The sequence below is a fragment of the Salvelinus namaycush genome, chromosome 23, assembly GCF_016432855.1.
Source record: "Salvelinus namaycush isolate Seneca chromosome 23, SaNama_1.0, whole genome shotgun sequence".
Classification (NCBI taxonomy): domain Eukaryota; kingdom Metazoa; phylum Chordata; class Actinopteri; order Salmoniformes; family Salmonidae; genus Salvelinus; species Salvelinus namaycush.
In genome coordinates, this window is record NC_052329.1 from 32,720,639 (window position 1) to 32,740,624 (window position 19,986).

The 19,986-nt window shown below is 42.2% G+C and overlaps 1 protein-coding gene across 1 annotated transcript; it reads left to right on the forward strand.

Annotated features, from left to right (window-relative positions):
- Window positions 1–6,076: 6,076 nt before the first annotated feature.
- Window positions 6,077–18,293, forward strand: LOC120018340 (myelin protein zero-like protein 3). Its single transcript, XM_038961481.1, has 6 exons — window positions 6,077–6,292; window positions 9,873–10,039; window positions 11,951–12,164; window positions 12,800–12,956; window positions 13,341–13,410; window positions 17,547–18,293. Exons 1-6 carry the CDS (start codon window positions 6,223–6,225, stop codon window positions 17,625–17,627), a joined length of 759 nt encoding a protein of 252 aa, XP_038817409.1. The 5' UTR covers window positions 6,077–6,222; the 3' UTR covers window positions 17,628–18,293.
- Window positions 18,294–19,986: the final 1,693 nt, after the last annotated feature.

The window sequence follows — 19,986 nt, forward strand, 5'->3', positions numbered from 1 at the left end:
TTGTGTGTGTCTGTCAATTGGTGGATTAGGTAGATGCCGTGGACATTCATTGATCTGGCCAATAAGGACCAATCAGGTTGATTCTTATGCATGATTCACACTATAGGGCTGACCTGAAATGTACTGTACAGATGTTATCTTTTCACATTGTCCTTTTCAGCACAGTTCCCGCAACTATAGATGTGCAACCAGACCAGCCAGTACAGCTGGGCGGTTCGGTTCGGTTTGACTTAGTAATGTGAAAAGAGTATTAGAGCAAGGAGAGTAACTTTTTTTTAAACCTACCAGCATCTTAGGTATCTACTGTACTGCCTTCACAGTCAGTGAAACTGAGTGGCAAATACCCATGGTCCAATCGTCGACAGAAAGAATCTTCAAATGGTCTTATATTACAGTCTTAGAACTAAGATGAGATGTCATCAGTGCTCGCCGGGGTGCATGGGAGTTGAAAAGAGTCACATGCAGTCAGATCTGAAAACCCTTAGATTCCAAAAATGTCCTTGAGACTTTTTTATTTATTATCTTTTACTGTACCACTTTTTTATATATATTTGTTTTGTTTTGTAAAACTGAGAAATTGTTTTTTTATGTCTCTGAATTTTAAACATGCAAGAAGTATTTTATCCTGTTTAAAAAAAATCCAAGTTAATGTTACTGTTTCTATAATAAAATGACCTTTTACTGAATTATTGCTGGTCTTGAAGCGTGATGATGTGTCTCTGCTGAAATTTGAACTTTGGCAACTATAGCTGTTAAATTAATGATTGCTGACATCACATACATAGTAGATAGACAAATAGCATGTACATATTATCTCATCAGGAATGCATCGTTATCTATCACTTGTTGTCTCTAGTGGTCTATCAACTGATGTGTGTATGCTATGGATGTGTCCTTAGCTGTAACTGTTGCCCTAGTGCAATGCATTGTTTGAGCTGTAATCACGAAGTATGCTTGCCCATGCATCTGTGAATTGCGTTCGTGTGTGTGCTTGTAGGATGAGAGTGTTTGCATGTGAATGTCGGAGAGTGTGTGTGTGTATTGATCAAAGTCTATCCCCTCTGGTGCGGCTTTGGTTACTGACTGACAGAGCACGGAGAGAAGGGACAGAGGAGGGAGGGAGGGAGGGAGGGAGGGAGGGAGGGAGGGAGGGAGGGAGCGACAGACTCGGGGGATAATACCCTAGAAGGGATTCTAATGATCCAAGATAATTGGATCTGTTGTTGCATTCTGTAGTTAAGAATGGCAGCTCTGTTGAATGAAAGGCAACACTGGTGTAATCTGGGCTCTCCAGTATCACCAGGCTCCAGGTGATTATCCACTCAACGCTACGTTCACTCCTGATTTCATCACTTAATCATCTCTGGAGGTTGGGAATAAACAGGTTTTCTCCTCAAAAAGTCTTGGAGAAAAAATGTGATCTTGGGTCAAAAGACTATTCAATGATTATGAAGAATTGATTCAATGTCATGATATGATTCCTGCAATTTTCTGTTACGACGATTATTATTATCTCAACCAATACATTGGCATCTTAACCAATATATTGGTGATTTCAACCAATACATTGTTTGGGTAACAATTTAGTTGTCTTTAAGGCTTGTAGTAACTGAGTAACTACTTTGGTATCTCAAAAATGGTATTACTCAGATAAACATAGCAACTATACTGAACAAAAATATAAACGCAACATGCAACAATTTCAAAGATTTTACTGAGATACAGTACATATGAGGAAATCGAAATAAATTCATTAGGCCCTAATCTATGGATTTCACATGACTGGGAATACAGATACAGTTGAAGTCAGAAGTTTACATACACCTTAGCCAAATACATTTAAACTCAGGTTTTCACAATTCCTGACATTTAATCTTAGTAAAAATTCCCTGTCTTAGATCAGTTAGGATCACCACTTTATTTTAAGAATGTGAAATGTCAGAATAATAGTAGAGAGAATTATTTATTTCAGCTTTTATTTCTTTCATCACATTCCCAGTGGGACAGAAGTTTACATACACTTAATTAGTATTTGGTAGCATTGCCTTTAAATTGTTTAATTTGGGTCAAACGTTTCGAGTAGCCTTCCACAAGCTTCCCACAATTTCTATAATTTTGAGGTCAGGGATTTGTGATGGCCACTCCAATACCTTGACTTTGTTGTCCTTAAGCCATTTTGCCACAACTTTTGTTCATTTGGAAGACCCATTTGCGACCAAGCTATAACTTCCTGACTGATGTCTTGAGATGTTGCTTCAATATATCCACATACATTTCCTGCCTCATGATGTCATCTATTTTGTGAAGTGCACCAGGTACACCTCCAATTGACTCAAATGATGTCAACTAGCCTATCAGAAACTTCTAAAGCCATGACATCATTTTCTGGAATTTTCCAAGCTGTTTAAATGCACAGTGTCACGTTCTGACCTTAGTTTCTTTTTTATGTCTCTATTTTTGGTTTGGTCAGGGCGTGAGTTGGGGTGGGCATTCTATGTTTTTTGTTCTAGGTTTTGTATTTCTGTGTTTGGCCTGGTATGGTTCCCAATCAGAGGCAGCTGTCAATCGTTGTCTCTGATTGAGAACCATACTTAGGTATCCTGTTTTCCCACTTTGAGTTGTGGGTGATTGTTTTCTGTTTTGTGTGTATACCTTACAGAGCTGTTTCGTTTCGTTCTCTCTCTTTGTTGTTTTTGTCATTTCAGTGTTCAGTTTATTTTATAACATTAAAAATGAACACTTACCACGCTGCACCTTGGTCCTCTTCTCCTTCTCCCGACGACGTTCGTGACACACAGTCAACTGAGTGTATGTAAACTTCTGACCCACTGGAATTGTGATACAGTGAAATAATCTGTCTGTAAATAATTGTTGGAAAAATTTATTGTGTCATGCACAAAGTAGATGTCCTAACCGACTTGCCAAAACTATAGTTTGTTAACAAGAAATTTGTGGAGTGGTTGAAAAACTATTTTTAATGACTCCAACTGTAAACTTCCGACTTCAACTGTATGCATCTGTTGGTCACAGATACCTTAAAATAAATGGGCCTAAGGATCTCGTCACGGTATTTCTGTGCATTCACATTGCCATCGATAAAATGTAATTGTGTTCGTTGTCAGTAGCTTATGCCTGCCTATATCATAACCCCACCGCCACCATGGGGCACTCTGTTCACAACGTTGACGTCAGCAAACCCCTCGTCCACATGACATCATAAACATGGTCTGAGATTGTGGGGCCGGTTGGAAGTGCCAAATTCTCTAAAACGATGTTGGAAGCAGCTTATGGTCTCGAAATTGACATTAAATTGTCTGGCAACAGCTCTGGTGGATATTCCTGTAGTCAGTATGCCAATTGCAGGCTCCCTCAACACTTGAGACATCTGTGGCATTGTGTTGTGTGACAAAACTGCACATTAGAGGGGCCTTGTATTGTCCCCAGCACAAGGTGCACCTGTGTAATGATCATGCTGTTTAATCAGCTTCTTGATATGCCACACCTGTCATGTGGATGGATTATCTTGGAAAAGGAGAAATGCTCACTAACATGGACGTAAATAAATTTGTACACAAAATGTGAAAGAAATAAGCTTTTGTGTATGGAAAATTTCTGGGATCTTTTATTTCAGCTCATGAAACATGGGACCAATACTTCACATGTTGCCTTTATATTTTTGTTCAGTGTAGATAAGCTTAATGAAAGAATGATCGAATTGGAATGTTAGAAAACCATTCAAATTCTGGCTGTCATATCAGTTACTAGTTACTATGTAATTACACAAATACAAGATACATCTAACTGTATGGTATCTGTTAAACTTAATGACATTTTGGTCAATATTTGTGTTGAAGTATATAATAATGTAAACCTAGATTTGGGATTAAGACCTCTCTGTGTTGTGAGTCCTTTAATCCTCCCTCACACCTACTGAACTACTCAAGACATGATTAGTATAACACGGCTTGGTTAAAATGAATGAGGGGACAGCTAGACAGACAAACAAACAGACAGTAATATTCTCTTCCACAGATCATTCCACACCCAATGATGGATTGTACCAGGCACAGACAGTATTTTGTAAAAATATTATGTCACAGATCCCTCCGGAACGTTCATTACGCACACCTGGCCCCTATTGCCAGGGATTAGTCATTGTATAAGTGTGTCCTTGGTTTACCATTGTCCTGTCGATTATTGTTACTATGTCCGTTGGTGTGTGTGAGTACCTGTGCTGTGTGTTTTGGGCGTTCGTGCCCTTGTGGATTGCGCAGATGATTACGGGTCTCTTCCTGTGTGTTAACCATTGTGCGCGTGTGTTATTTATTCGAGGTACTCCTCGCTCTTTTGTTTTGGGTTTCTACCCTGTGTTTTGTTACATGTTTGGTCTTCGCCCCTGTGCCTTTACACGACACGCCATAATTTGGGCTTAATAAAAAAAACTATTACGCATTCCTTTGCCTGTCTCCCGATCCTTCATGCCAGCGTGACACATCACCTTATTGATGCCCTTTGCCACAAATGGGCTGGGCTGGGCTTGGCAGGTAGCAACAGCAGCAATAATACACACTTCACCATGGGAATGTAACAGCACAGCTGAACTGAAGACTTGACTGACGACTTACAGCGTCCCCTGGCGAGAGCGTGCACTCTAACTACATTATGCTGGGAAGAGACATGAGTAAAATAGGATTCCATCATTTTTCAAGAGGAGAGTCAACACTATGTTCCTGGGTGTGTTGTCCACAGTACGATTTCCGACAGATGTTGATTGAGTCTGCCATCCGTTGCTTTGACAATTTTGACAGCTCCAGTCATGTTTGTATGTATACCTCTCAGGTTTCTGTACACATGAAGAGATAATGTCCTCTACCAAAAGGTGAGAGGAGGGCCATGTACTTTTCATCAAAGCACTGCACATTCACGTACACCTGGATAATCAGATGCAGGGTCTGGATGTTGTAACTAAACTCCTTTTATTAGTTTCCCACATGTTGACATCTGAAGAATCAGCCCTCTGTTGCCCGTGCCACCATGGAGACAGTGAGAAGTGAGGGTCCATTCATTTTCACTGGGAAGGTAGAGCTGAAATGCACACTACTGTACCAAACAGAGGCCTCTCGATGCATACACTTCACAAAAATACAAAGTGGCACTGTTGGAAACACACTCAGGTAATACCCAGAGGCCAGAGTCCTTCACATTTGCAACTAAAAGTACATCCCTGAAACTCTGTCCATGGAGAAATCTGATTGTGATGTATTTCTCTTGTCGGTGTAGGAGGTGCATGCCCCCGGGATGGATAGTGGTTCACTACGGATGTAATGGTATCAGAGTTAAATTAAGACATAAATAACTTCAAAGGGCTCTCTAACGTAGGCGTGTACACAGGGGTAAACTGTGGAAGAGATAGACAAATATCTCACCCATTAAGGATAATTACAAAGTTAAAGACTGGGGCTCTGGGACAGGGGTATTGTACTCTAGGAATAGCTGGCCGCTCCCACAGGGTAGCCAGAAGTTTACAGAGAGGGATGTTTGGCTGATGAGAAAAGAGGATTAGACACACAATGTCACATAAGGTGATGAGTGGCATTGAAAGAGGTTTAATTTACATTCGGGAGTGAAAAAAATGCTTTCCAGTTGGGTGATGTTGCTACTACAAAGACATAACGACAAGCACATTGCCAACGTAAAAATCATGCAGGCCTACTCAGGTAAGTGCAAAAGATAACGTGACTCTTCTTTTGCTCTCTCAAGCTCCTCCTCCTCATTCTTGTCAGTGCTACAGAAGTTTTGTTGAACGTAAAAAACGCACTAAGAATCTGTGATGCCAGGCCGATGGTGGTTAATAAATTAAGATAGTTCACTCAGGCCGTTTACCATTGAAAAAAAGCAAGTTCCGGTGTACTTAACTGGGTGTGTCTCCCATAGACAGTAATGCAATAGCAGCTGGGTCTGGTCTACTTAGTTCATTGAAAAAACGGGTGAACAAACAGCGAGTGGGGTGTCTCGCTTCCTATTCCTTCTTTGGCCAGGCTGCGCAGTGTCTGTCTGCCACACTTCCTGAAACACCTGTTTGTCAGTTAGTGGGCACTGGACAGGCACAGCGGAGCAAATTAGTTACACAAAAACATGGACGACGAGTCCCTGGAATGCAACATTTGACTAGACTTTACAATTTATTCTAATTGTTCTAAACCCCCACCTCATTTTACTAAAATGCTTCGGCAACAACATATGAGTATACGTTTGAACATTGTATTGTTGCTGTATTTAGTGGTTTGTTTTGGTGAGTACAACCCTCTTATTTGTCGAGCTCGTTTTCAATGTCACAGATCGCCGAATTTGCGTTACAAACAAATTAAACACATTCGGGTTGTGGGTGTTTTATAGAATCCTGAATTTGTACCCCGTATAATTGTCTAGGCCTACTGTTTTTACCCTACAGACTCATTCATTGTGAATTATTGTTAGAATTATTATAATAAGCCACATGTTTCCCTTTACATTTAACATAATATATACAACATTTTGATTAGGCTACTATGTATCCATTTGTGAATAGTCACTACCAAGTAATTATACTGCATGTTCACAACAAACCAAATTGCTCCCGAGGCCTATGTTCCTTACAACAGGAATGCAGTACCCTGTCATGTGAAATTCATCAGACCCATGGCTTTGACCTTTTCCCTTGTTTTCAATTTCAGACACGTTTTGTTATTGAGCTTAAAGTAGCCTGCGTCCAATGCAAAGCATCCATGATCTATAACTGTGAATATGACTCTTGGGTGAGGTCTATTGACATTGATCAGATTTATATAACAATTCATATTTTGATATTTACTGGTTGGACAGTAGGAGTCATTTCCTGTATGTTAGAGACATATGTGGATAAATGCCAATGGGTTGCCAACTTTCCCATCAACAATTTAAATGTCAACAGCTATCAAGCATCTGCTACTCGAAAGGCTCTTCAGCTTGAAATATTATTATTTATTATATATATATATTTTTTTGCTACCTTGATTATGAGATTAGCTTGTTCACTTTCGGTCCACTTTACAATGAGGTCTTTTTAAATAGCGCAGGATTTCTGTATATTAACCCTATGTAGATCACAGTACTCAGACTGTCGCTGTGTCCATAGATTATTTTTTTTTTAAGTGTCTGCTTTGGACGTGACCTTCACTTGTCTCTGTGGGGACAGTGTACAAAAGCTTACAGTTTAGTCGGAAGTTACCCGACTACACCTTAGCCAAATACATTTAAACTCAGTTTTTCACAATTCATGACATTTAATCCTAGTAAAAATGCCCTGTCTTAGGTCAGTTAGGATCACCACTTTATTTAAGAATGTGAAATGTCAGAATAATAGAGAGAATGATTTATTTCAGCTTTTATTTATTTTCATCACATTCCCAGTGGGTCAGAAGTTTACATACACTCAATTAGTATTTGGTAGCATTGCCTTTAAATTGTTTAATTTGGGTCAAACGTTTCGAGTAGCCTTCCACAAGCTTCCCACAATAAGTTGGGTGAATTCTGTCCCATTCCTCCTGACAGAGCTGGTGTAACTGAGTCAGGTTTGTAGGCCTCCTTGCTCGCACACACTTTTTCAGTTTTGCCCACAAATGTTGTATAGGATTGAGGTCAGGGCTTTGTGATGGCCACTCCATACCTTGACTTTGTTGTCCTTAAGCCATTTTGCCACAACTTTGGAAGTATGCTTGGGCTCATTGTCCATTTGGAAGACCCATTTGCGACCAAGCTTTAACTTCCTGACTGATGTCTTGAGATGTTGCTTCAATATATCCACATAATTTTCCTGCCTCATGTTGCCATCTATTTTGTGAAGTGCACAAGTCCCTCCTGCAGCAAAGCACCTCCACAACATGATGCTGCCACCCCCATGTTTCACGGTTGAGATGGTGTTCTACGGCTTGCAAGCCTCCCCCTTTTTCCTCCAAACATAACTGTGGTCATTATGGCCAAACAGTTCTATTTTCAGACCAGAGGACATTTCTCCAAAAAGTACGATCTTTGTCCCCATGTGCAGTTGCAAACTGTAGTCTGGCTTTTTTATGGGGGTTTTGGAGCAGTGGCTTCTTCCTTGCTGAGCGGCCTTTCAGGTTATGTCGATATAGGACGTGTTTTACTGTGGATATAGATACTTTGGTACCTGTTTCCTCCAACATCTTCACAAGGTCCTTTGCTGTTGTTCTGGGATTGATTTGCACTTTTTGCACCAAAGTACATTCATCTCTAGGAGACAGAACGCGTCTCCTTCCTGAGCGGTATGATGGCTGCATGGTCCCATGTTGTTTATACTTGGATACTATTGTTTCTACAGATGAATGTGGTACCTTCAGGTGTTTGGATATTGCTCCAAAGGATGAACCAAACTTGTGGAGGTCTACAATCTTTTGGCTGATTTATTTAGATTTTCCCATGATGTCAAGCAAAGAGGCACTGAGTTTTAAGGTAGGCCTTGAAATACATCCACAGGTACACCTCCAATTGACTCAAATGATGATAATTATCCTATCAGAAGCTTCTAAAGCCATGACATCTTTTTCTGGAATTTTCCAAGCTGTTTAAAAGAGCAGTCAACTTAGTGTATGTTAACTTCTGACCCACTAGAATTGTGATACAGTGAATTAATCTGTCTGTAAAGAATTGATGGAAAATTACATGTGTCATGCACAAAGTAGATGTCCTAACCGACTTGCCAAAACTATAGTTTGTTAACAAGACATTTTTGGACTGGTTGAAAAACTAATTTTAATGACGCCAACTTAAGTGTATATAAACTTCTGACTTCAACTGTATCTACTTGCTCCAAGGCAGAAGAATTGTTATGTACTGTTGAAATCTGAATCTCTGAATCACATGCAGACCTACAGTGTGCTGTATGTTAAATGATACGTTTGCATTTCCCTGTGTGGGTTGGAATTCACATGGAAAATACAGTATTGAATCTTTGGGGGTGTGCCTGTTTTGAAATATATCACACATTATTTAAATCTTTTGTCTTTTAAAAAATATTTTTTACATTGCACAATGTCTGCATTGGCAACACTCGTCACAAGGAATACTACTACTGTAGGCTGTGTTGTTATTGCCATGTTTGCTGATAGTTGATGGAAAGATCAACAGCTTTTGTTGTTTGCTTGCCAATCCAGGAAGTGGTAGACTATTTTACATGTGCCACTTGTACATACACTTGTTATGGAAATCGTTAGAAAATCAGCTCCTCCTCAATTTCTACACATTATACAACTGGTGTGCAGTGCTTGTTTCGTAGGCATGTTCTAGGCAGAACAGCTATTAAATGGTTGAGATTTTGATTAATTGCTTGGAATGCTTGTGGTTGTTATGTCTGTATGTTGCCAATGCCAGACTCTCAATGTCAATGAAAAGATAACAAGGAAAGAGAGAGAACTAGGACACTGTTACTGCTATTCTTGAGTCGTCTGGTAGTCTTGTTGTCAGATGTTGCCAGGGAAACAATGTCTCCCATGGAAAATGCATTAGATTGTGTAATTCCAATTAATGGCAGGCAGTGTACAGACGTTTTAATGTTGCCATCTGGGTACTGGGTCAACAATGTGGGCCTTTAGGGGTACCTTTGACATTGTGATTTATATGCAATTGTAAAATGAGACCTTTAGATTTATTCTGTTTATTTTTGTTTTATTTATATGAACTACCTTTCTTCCAAATTATTAATCTTTTGACTATCACAATGTATTTTGTTCCCAACTGGATTTCACTCAAAATTCTGTACAATTGTCTGCCCTTCCTCCTCCTGAATCTGTCTTCCTCATCTGACCACCTCGCCCTTCCTGCCCTGCTGTCTCCCTCAGTGCTGTGCCCTGTGTCAGGCATAACAGTGAGCTCCCCTGCGGAGGTCCATTCTGTGAGGGGTGATGCCGTCACCCTGACTTGCACTTTCACCTCTACCAGCCGAGCCACCAGCCGTATGTCAGTGGACTGGTCCTACAGGCCCCAGACCGGAGGCCCTCCGCAGGCAGTAAGTACCCATGAATCAGTATATTGAGTTGATTGATAATAAAGCGCACATTGAATGAAGAATTACTGTGCTTTTACGCCCTGGCATGGGTACACTCAATATGGCTGCCGCCGGCCCTCCCATCCCAATACATTGACTTGAATTGTGATGCCCGTTAGAGTAATTCTATTTCTATGGTACACTTAACCCCTGGAAATATGACTCAGAGACCCCAGGCAGTTAGGGGCAGGAATCAGGATCACTCTTCTACATCTTGGTGATGTGGTAAATGTATGTTAAGTTGCGGTCAGGTCTCCGACACCAAAGCTCCCCTAGATCCAATTTCCTTGTCGATACTCTTAGCAGCTGACCGCGTACATTTTTAATTCCATTTGGAGGGCCGATAATGTATACACTATGTAGTTGTTGGCGTATCATATCCTATAGGAGCACTCAGCGCTAATGTGCTGCGGCTCCCTTGATGAGGTGATAGGAGCTGTTGGTTTAGTCATTAAGATGTAGTAGTCAGGCCTACTGCTGTGTCAGTGTCAGCAGATAGTGTGGGCTGTTATGTCACTAACACAAACTCTTCGTCCTAGGTGTGTGTCGGCTGTATAAGCATAGCAGGGTTTGGTTTAAATTCCTTATTTACTCGAACAAGTTTGTTCTGTGCAACTATAGATGGATAAGGAAACGTGTATAACTTTTTGCCGCATAGCCCAACAGAGCTAGCCAACACAACAGAGCTAGCCAACACAACAGAGCTAGCCAACACAACAGGGCTAGCCAACACAACAGAGCTAGAGAGTGAATCTGTCTCTCATAGTACATTTATTTCCATCCAATTTCATTATTGGATTCGGACACATTTATTGCCACAATCGTATATCAAAAGGCACTGTGAATAAGTATTTGAAAACTCAATCAGAAATATAATTTATCAGCCAATGCCTGAACTATGAATTGGTGGTGTGCTTCAGTCTCCCTGCATAATTATCAATATCTTGATGAGAATGAATTTCCAGGGTTGAAAAGGCAGCTCAAAATGTCCAACGATTAAATCACATATCCGTAGCAACGGATAGCAAGGAAGGACTTGGATGGCTTGTGATTAAATTCCTCTGAATGACTGAATGAACACCTCCAGTCAATCAATGTCCTGTATAAGTCATGAGCAAATCAATTCAATATCCATTTTGATGGCCATGATCCACCAGGTTTTTATTCGGTGAGTCACTACCGTTACGGTAACCACAAAGCTTTGAACCACAGACCCTAACATTTGCACCCCGAGAGACGGTTTCCCGGACCCAAATTAGTCCTGGATTGAAAATCATTCAATGATGATTCTACATTGAAAGTGAGTTTTAGTCCAGGTCTAGCTTTAATCTGGGTCTGGCTCTGAATGTTTCAGAGGTACTTGGCTAGTTGTAACCTGTCTGAGTTAGGCCTAAGTATCTGTCTGGGTTGACTGGGTGCAGTCTCAGCTCTATGGCTGTCTGAACTGAAGTGCCTCCTGGAGAGCCCAGCCCATACAGAGCTATAAAACAATATAACTGCTAAGCACCATTGATTGTTAACAGGCCTGCTGTGTGTTGGTTTTTCTGTATATTTTCTTGTGCCGCTTATTCACTATATGTAATTAGTTTTCTTCAATGTGGCTCTGACACTTCTTATTGTCTATTTGTCGGTGTGTTGCCGTCTGATGAGTAAAGCCCTATTTTAGCTTCAACTTTATTCAAACCCCTTTTTGAAACCATTCCCAGCCTTCTACCCCTGCTACTTTTCGAAACGCGGTCATGGTTAGTGTGATTGATGCAGTATTTCTGTTGTCTGTGTCTTGTAAAGTGGCTCTGTTGTTGCCACGGTCTGAGTAACACTGTCCTAACCCTATGCCCAGAGTCATCACAATCTCTCCTCTTTGTTCCCCAGTTCTTTCACTTCTCCTCTCTGGTGTTCCCTCCGCTGGACGGCCAGTTTAACGGGCGAGTGAAGTGGCTGGGTAGCCCGGCCCGGGGCGAGGCCTCCATCCAGCTCCTCAACGCCTCCCTCAGCGACAACGGCACCTACACCTGCTCCGTCAGGAACCCCCCCGACGTCCACGGATTCCCCACCTCACAGACCGTCCTCACCGTGACGCCCGAAGGTGAGGCAATTCCTCAGAGAAATGTATATTTAGGGCCAAATTCTAACTTGAGATGGGTGCATGTGAATCATGCACTGATGTCAATAGGACTATTGAGAAAATGTCCCAGTAAGAACATTTGTGTGCGTCTCAAGTCAGAATTTGTCCCGTAATTGAGAGGCAGGAGTTTAAGATTTGTTAGTAAAGATGATTGTGGGTTCACCCTGTTGACCTTAGGAATGATGACGTGTAGAACATGACTGTGTGGGAATTGTGGCACTGGGGAGATTTACGACTCATTGTGCAGTAAAACCTACCTCGTGTTCAATGCTGGTATGGTCGGTCACATTTATATGATGCCTTTTCGAATACTTATAGATTTCAGTACGTGTGCGCTACACATAGTCACATTTTTCACAAAGCTAAAACAATCCATCTTTTAGAAGCTTTTGAGGACAGGATGCAGATTTATTTTACGGGTTTATTAAAGCAATTGCACACGAAGGCATGCTAACTACCTTTTTAGTACGGCTGTGCTGCGATCATAGGTACAAGGCGGATCTCGTAACTAAAGAGATTAAGGAATCTTTACCGTCTCCACTTTGCGCTGACACTGAGTGTGTATGTGGTTATGATGAACCCTCTCCTCTCCACAGTGCTCGCGGTTCACTTCTCGGACGTGGCGGTGCTTTTAGCCTTCATCCTGCTTCCTTCCGCCATCATCACGCTGGCTCTGCTGGGTCGCATGTGCTGCCCTCTGAGGGACAAGAGCCAGGCCCAGGGCTACCACTCCCCTATTGAGGTCACACCTGGGTGAGTAGATTTACTCCTCAATCAGTGCACCAGTTCTTCAGGGCCTCCTGGACATATGGCTTTAAAGAAGTGATATGGTTTTGGTAAAGAGAGCCCCCATCGCTGACTTGCTGAGTGGACACTATGGCTTTTTCTCAATGAATCTTTCCTTGATTCCTGTCGTCCTCTCTCCTCGCCTCCTTCTCAAAATGCATTGGGGAAGAGGGTCCGAGGGGAGGGACAGTGGACCTTCTCCTCCAATACGATTGAAAAGAAGCCGAGCAGAGATGATGCGAGGAATCAAGGAAAGATCAATTGAGAAACGACCTTGAGCCCGTATAGCAAATTGCTACTGCTGACTGTTTTGTGATTTGACCAATTTGAACACTACCATCTTTTTGACAGAGAGGAGCCTGGCTTCAAGCAGATCCACAGCAAGGAGAAAAACACGACATGCTGCCACATATATTTTCTGGTATGGCATGTTTCTTTTTGCTTATGAATTAGTTAGGGGCACATGTCTCGCCCGATCAATTTCAAATCAAATTGTTTTGGTCACATGCGCCGAATTTAACAGGTGTAGAACTTACAGTGAAATGCTTACTTACAAGCCCTTAATTAACTAACAATGCAGTTTTAAGAAAAAATAAGTGTTAAGTAAAAAAGAACAGTAACAAATAATTAAAGAGCAGCAGTAAAATAACAATAGCGAGGCTATATACATGGGGTATATGTTCTTGTCCGTTGGTAAAATGGTTAGTCCAGTTACCATGTAAGTTGAACTACAGCACATTTTCAATAATGGTGGTCTTTAAACCTAATCTGACTTAAAAACGGGCACCCATGTTGTTTGAAATCCCCATCCATGTTGCTGGTGTGAACTACACTGAACAAAAATATAAACGCAACATGTAAAGTGTTGGTCCCATGTTTAATGAGCTGAAATAAACGATCCCAGAAGTGTTCCATATGCACAAAAAGCTTATTTCTCAAAAATATTGTGCCCGAATTCGTTTACATCCCTGTTAGTAAGCATTTCGGTACATAGTCAATGTGCGGGGGCACCAGTTAGTCAAGGTAATTGAGGTAATATGTGCATGTAGGTAGAGTTAAAGTGACTATGCATAGATAATAATCAGAGAGTAGCAGCAGTGTAAAAGAGGGGGGTAATGCAAATAGTCTGGGTAGCCATTTGATTAGCTGTTCAGGAGTCTTATTGCTAGGGGGAAGAAGCTGTTAAGAAGTCTTTTGGACCTTGACTTTGCGCTCCGGTACCGCTTGCCATGAGGTAGCAGAGATAACAGTCTATGATTAGGGTGGCTGGAGTCTTTGACAGACACCGCTTGGTATAGAGGTCCTGGATGGCAGGAAGCTTGGCCCCGGTGATGTACTGGGCCGTACGCACTACCCTCTGTAGTGCCTGGCGGTCGGTTTCCGAGCACTTGCCATACCAGGCAGTGAAGCAACCAGTCAGGATACTCTCGAAAGGTGCAGCAATATAATTTTTGAGGATCTGAGGACCCATGCCAAATCTTTTCAGTTTCCTGAGGGAGAATAGGCATTGTCGTGCCCTCTTCACGACTGTCTTGGTGTGCTTGGATGATGATAGTTTGTTGGTGATGTGGACACCAAGGAACTTGAAGCTCTCAACCTGCTCCACGACAGCCATGTCGATGAGAATGAGGGCGTGCTCAGTCCTCCTTTTCCTGTAGTCCACAATCATCTCCTTTGTCTTGATCATGTTGAAGGATAGGTTGTTGTCCTGGCACCACACGGCCAGGTCTCTGACCTCCTCCCTATAGGATGTCTTATCATTGTCGGTGATCAGGCAACTGATCAGGCCTGATCACCGACAACGATGAGACATCCTATTGGTGTCCACACTGTTGTGTCATCGGCAAACTGAATGATGGTGTTCGAGTCGTGCCTGGCCATGCAGTAATGAGTGAACAGGGAGTACAGGAGGGGACTGAGCATTCACCCTTGAGAGGCCCCCGTGTTGAGGATCAGTGTGGCGGCTGTGTTGTTACCTACCCTTACCACCTGGGGGCGGCCGGTCAGGAAGTCCAGGATCCAGTTGCAGAGGGAGGTGTTTAGTCCCAGGGTCCTTAGCGTAGTGATGAGCACTATGGTGTTGAATGCTGAACTGTAGTCAATGAATAGCATTCGCACATAGGTGTTCCTTTTGTCCAGGTGAGAAAGGGCAGTGTGGAGTGCAATAGAGATTGCATCATCTGTGGATCTATTGGGGCGGTATGCAAATTGAAGTGGGTCTAGGGTTTCTGGGATAATGGTGTTGATGTGAGCCATGACCAGCCTTTCAAAGCACTTCGTCTTACAGACATTAGTGCTACGGGTCAGTAGTCATTTAGGCAGGTTACCTTCGTGTTCTTGGGCACAGGGACTATGGTGGCCTGCTTGAAACATGTTGGTATTACAGACTCAGTCAGGGACAGGTTGAAAATGTCAGTGAAGGCACTTGCCAGTTGGTCAGCGTATGCTCAGAGTACACATCCTGGTAATCCGTCTGGTACTGCGGCCTTGTGAATGTTGACCTATTTAAAGGTCTTACTCATATCTGCTACGGAGAGCGTGATCACACAGTCGTCCGGAACAGATGATGATCTCATGCATGTTTCAGTGTTACTTGCCTCGAAGCAAGCATAGAAGTCATTTATCTCGTCGGGTAGGCTCGTGTCACTGGGCAGCTCGCGGCAGGGCTTCCCTTTGTAGTCTGTAATAGTTTGCAAGCCCTGCCACATCCGACGAGCATCGGAGCCAGTGTAGTACAATTCAATCTTAGTCCTGTATTGACACTTTGCCTGTTTTGATGGTTTGTCAGAGGGCATAGTGGGAGTTCTTATAAGCATCTGGGTTAGAGTCCCGCTCCTTGAAATCGGCAGCTCTACCCTTTAGCTCAGTGCGGATGTTGCCTGTAATCCATGGCTTCTGGTTGGGATATGCACGTACAGTCACTGCAGGGACGACGTGATCGATGCACTTATTGATGAAGCCAGTGACTGATGTGGTGTACTCCTCAAAGCCATCGGAAGAATACCGGAACATACTCCAGTCTGTGCTAGCAAAACAGTCCTGTAGCTTAGCATCTGCTTCATCTGACCGCTTTTTTTTACTGACCGAGTCACTGGTGCTTCCTGCTCCTGAATCAGGAGGAAAGGATTATGGAAAAACATCCCCACAGCATGATGCTGCCACCACCATGCTTCACTGTCGGGATGGTGTTTTTCGGGTGATGAGAGGTGTTGGGTTTGCGCCAGACATAGAGTTTTCCTTGATGGCCAAAAAGCTCAATTTTAGTCTCATCTGACCAGCGTACCTTCTTCCATATGTTTGGGGAGTCTTCCACATGCCTTTTGGCGAACACCAAACGTGTTTGATTATTTTTTTCTTTAAGCAGTGACTTTGTTCTGGCCACTCTTCTGTAAAGCCCAGTTCTGTGGAGTGTACGGCTTAAAGTGGTCCTATGGACAGATACTCCAATCTCCGCTGTGGAGCTTTGCAGCTCCTTCAGGGTTATCTTTGGTCTCTTTGTTGCCTCTCTGATAAATGCCCTCCTTGCCTGGTCTGAGTTTTGGTGGGCGGCCCTCTCTTGGCAGGTTTGTTGTGGTGCCATATTCTTTCCATTTTTTAATAATGGATTTAATTGTGCTCCGTGGGATGTTAAAAGTTTCAGATATTTTTTTAATAACCCAACCCTGATCTGTACTTCTCCACAACTTTGTCCCTGACCTGTTTGGCGAGCTCCTTGGTTTTCATGGTGCCGCTTAGTGGTGTTGCAGACTCTGTGGCCTTTCAGAACAGGTGTGTATATATACTGAGATCATGTGACACGTAGATTGCACACATGTGGACTTTATTTAACTAATTATGTGACTTCTGAAGGTAATTGGTTGCACCAGATCTTTTTTAGGGGCTTCATAGCAAAAGGGTGAATACATATGCACGCACCACTTTTCCATTCGTTTTTTTCCCCTTCATTTCACTTCACCAATTTGGACTATTTTGTGTAGTCCATTACATGAAATCCAAATAAAAATCAATTTAAATTACAGGTTGTAATGCAACAAAATAGGAAAAAACGTCAAGGGGGATGAATACTTTTGCAAGGCACAGTACGTGCTCGTAGTTCATCTATTTTATTATCCAGTGATTGTACGTTGGGTAATAGGTTCGATGGTAAAGGCAGATTACCCACTCGCTGTCGGATCCTTAGAAGGCACCCAGGCCTATGTCCCTGATATCTCAGTCTCTTTCTCCTGCGAATAATGGGGATGAGGGCCTTGTCTGGAGTAAATTATTTGCGTCCGACTCGTTACAGAAAAAAAAGTATTGTTCCAGTACGGGGTGAGTAATCGCTCTCCTGATATCTAGAATCTATTTTTGGTCATAGGAGACGGTGGCAGAAACATTATGTACAAAATAAGTTACAAATAACGCAAAAAAACCACACAATAGCACAATTGGTTAGGGGACCGTAAAACGGCAGCCATCTCCTCCTGCGCCATTATAGCATACTCTAAATGTAGTTTATGTCTGACAATTTGAGATGTCGATTAAATATTTATCTGTTACCCCACTTCCTGTCTCTAGGATTCCGACTATGAGGATTACTACGTCCACAAAGAGAGGCCTCCGGCTCAGGGAGAGACCATGGTCGAGTCTCAGTGCTAGAGATCCCTGGTGGCGGTGGTCTGTAAGAACAGCAGAACAGGAATTCTCACTCACACTGTTAAAAATGCCAAGATTCCTGGACTTGGCTCTGTGGAAGGGGCAGTCTCTCACCCTTTTCTCATGGCTTGTCCACAGCTGATTCCGCTGGTGGGATAAATGTGAATCCTGTGCCAGACACACACACACACACACACACACACACACACACACACACACACACATACGTTTAGCACTATACTCTAAACATTTCTGGATGGATTTTCTTATTATGAAGGAGATGCATATATTAAGTTATTGTCTGCTTTATAACTTTGGAAATGTTGAATCATTGTATTTGTACAGCTATTATGAATGTTTTTTTTAAGTATCGGTCTTCATGGAATCTATTGCTAGAATTGTAGTTCATCTTTACCTGTGGTTACATCTGCTTCATTGAGGTCCATTAAGATTATTTTAAACATGTCTTTAGAGTTAGTGTTACATTTGAACCCGTTGGTATTACTATATTCAGGAGTGGACATATTATGACCTCACATTCTGAGGTTGAATGAATTTACAGGATTTGATTTACATGTTAGAATTGGGATGTACAGTGTAGTGAATGTTGTTGAATGCATGCATGTGCAAAATGTATTATAATTCTGCTTAATAAAATACATAAATGTTCTTGTCCGTTGGTAACTGGACTAACCATTTTACCATGTAAATTGAACTACAGCACATTTTCAATAATGGTGGTCTTTAAACCTAATCTGATTTAAAAACGGGCACCCATGTTTGAAATCCCCATCCATGTTGCTGGTGTGAACTACACTGAACAAAAATATAAACGCAACATGTAAAGTGTTGGTCCCATGTTTAATGAGCTGAAATAAACGATCCCAGAAGTGTTCTATATGCACAAAAAGCTTATTTCTCAAAGATATTGTGCCCGAATTTGTTTACATCCCTGTTAGTAAGCATTTATCCTTTGCCAAGATAATCCATCCACCTGACAGGTGTGGCACATCAAGAAGCTGATTAAACAGCAAGTTTAACAGCTGCCAGGTTGGTGGGCCTATGCCCTCCAAGGCCCACCCATGGATGCCCCCCTGCCTAGTCATGTGAAATCCATAGATTAGGGCTTAGTGAATTTATTTAAATTGACTGATTTCCTTATATGAACTGTAACTTGGTAAAATCTTTGAAATTGTTTCACGTTGCGTTTTATATTTTTCAGTATAATAACCAATAGCATTTCAATAAATAGCTTGTCAGATAAATTTTCTCAGTCCAATTGATTTTGTCGTTTCCTCCTAAATTATACAATAAGGTGAAATAATTGTTATTTCTACCTCGTTTGAACTACCGTGGCAACACATTTGTGTTGGATTCAGTGATTTCATATACATCTAGAAGGACCACTGGGTTTATGATATTGAGTGTAACTGTAATATTACAGTTTGAACATCTTGAAGAACAATCTGGCCTTGATGGCCATGTACTCTTATAATCTCCACCCGGCACAGCCAGAAGAGGACTGGCCACCCCTCAGAGCCTGGTTCCTCTCTAGGTTTCTTCCTAGGTTCCTGACTTTCTATAAAGTTTTTCCTAGCCACCATGCTTCTACATCTGCATTGCTTGCTGTTTGGGGTTTTAGGCTGGGTTTCTGTACAGCACTTTGTGATATCTGCTGATGTAAAAAGGGCCTTATAAATACATTTGATTGATTGATTGATTCAGTCCAAATACTAATAATAGATTGGAGTGGCTGGCTGGCTGGCTGGCATGCAGGCCAAAGTGGTGGATGGACATTCAGTAGAATATTGTAATGATTTCCCTGTGAGGAGGGGATGTGGCATAATCCTGAAGCACATGTGAGGACAGAGCAGAGCCCCCTGGATCCTGTCTTCGTGTGTCTGGAATCTGCTCCCCCCTCTCTCTCTGGTCAAAGAGGGTGTGGGGGCTCTCACCACAGCGTGCATTGTGCCTGGTCATCACAACAGATTCTGCGCAAATTTGGGCAGAGAGGAGGGAATGGAGCCTGGCTCCTGCCACACCCGGCCTTCCTCCTCTCCTCCATGGCCACAGCACTGTGAGAGCTGGTACTGTTTCCATGTGAACAGAGCACTGAAGAGACATTGACGTGTGTAAGCATTAGCACTCTGTTTCACACATCCTCATTGGCAGCAACATGCAGGTGTCTCTGCCAGAACAGGGAATTGGCATAGGTAATTTAGACTGGAGCTTGGTTTATTTATTGATCTTTACTAACAGCACTGACTGAGTGGGATTTAAGCAGGAAAATCTCCTCTTTACTATAAAAGCTATTCAATAGCACCACCGTCCCAGTGTAAGGAGGGACTCAAAAAAGGGAGAA

What these genes read in the sequence shown, in the direction of transcription:
- LOC120018340 (XM_038961481.1), top strand. Translation starts at nt 6,223, where the DNA reads ATGCTTCGGCAACAACATATGAGTATACGTTTGAACATTGTATTGTTG. An exon ending in CCGGAGGCCCTCCGCAGGCA is followed by an intron (nt 10,040 to 11,950) that starts GTAAGTACCCAT and finishes TTTGTTCCCCAG; the next exon opens with TTCTTTCACTTCTCCTCTCT. An exon ending in GCTGCCACATATATTTTCTG is followed by an intron (nt 13,411 to 17,546) that starts GTATGGCATGTT and finishes TCCTGTCTCTAG; the next exon opens with GATTCCGACTATGAGGATTA.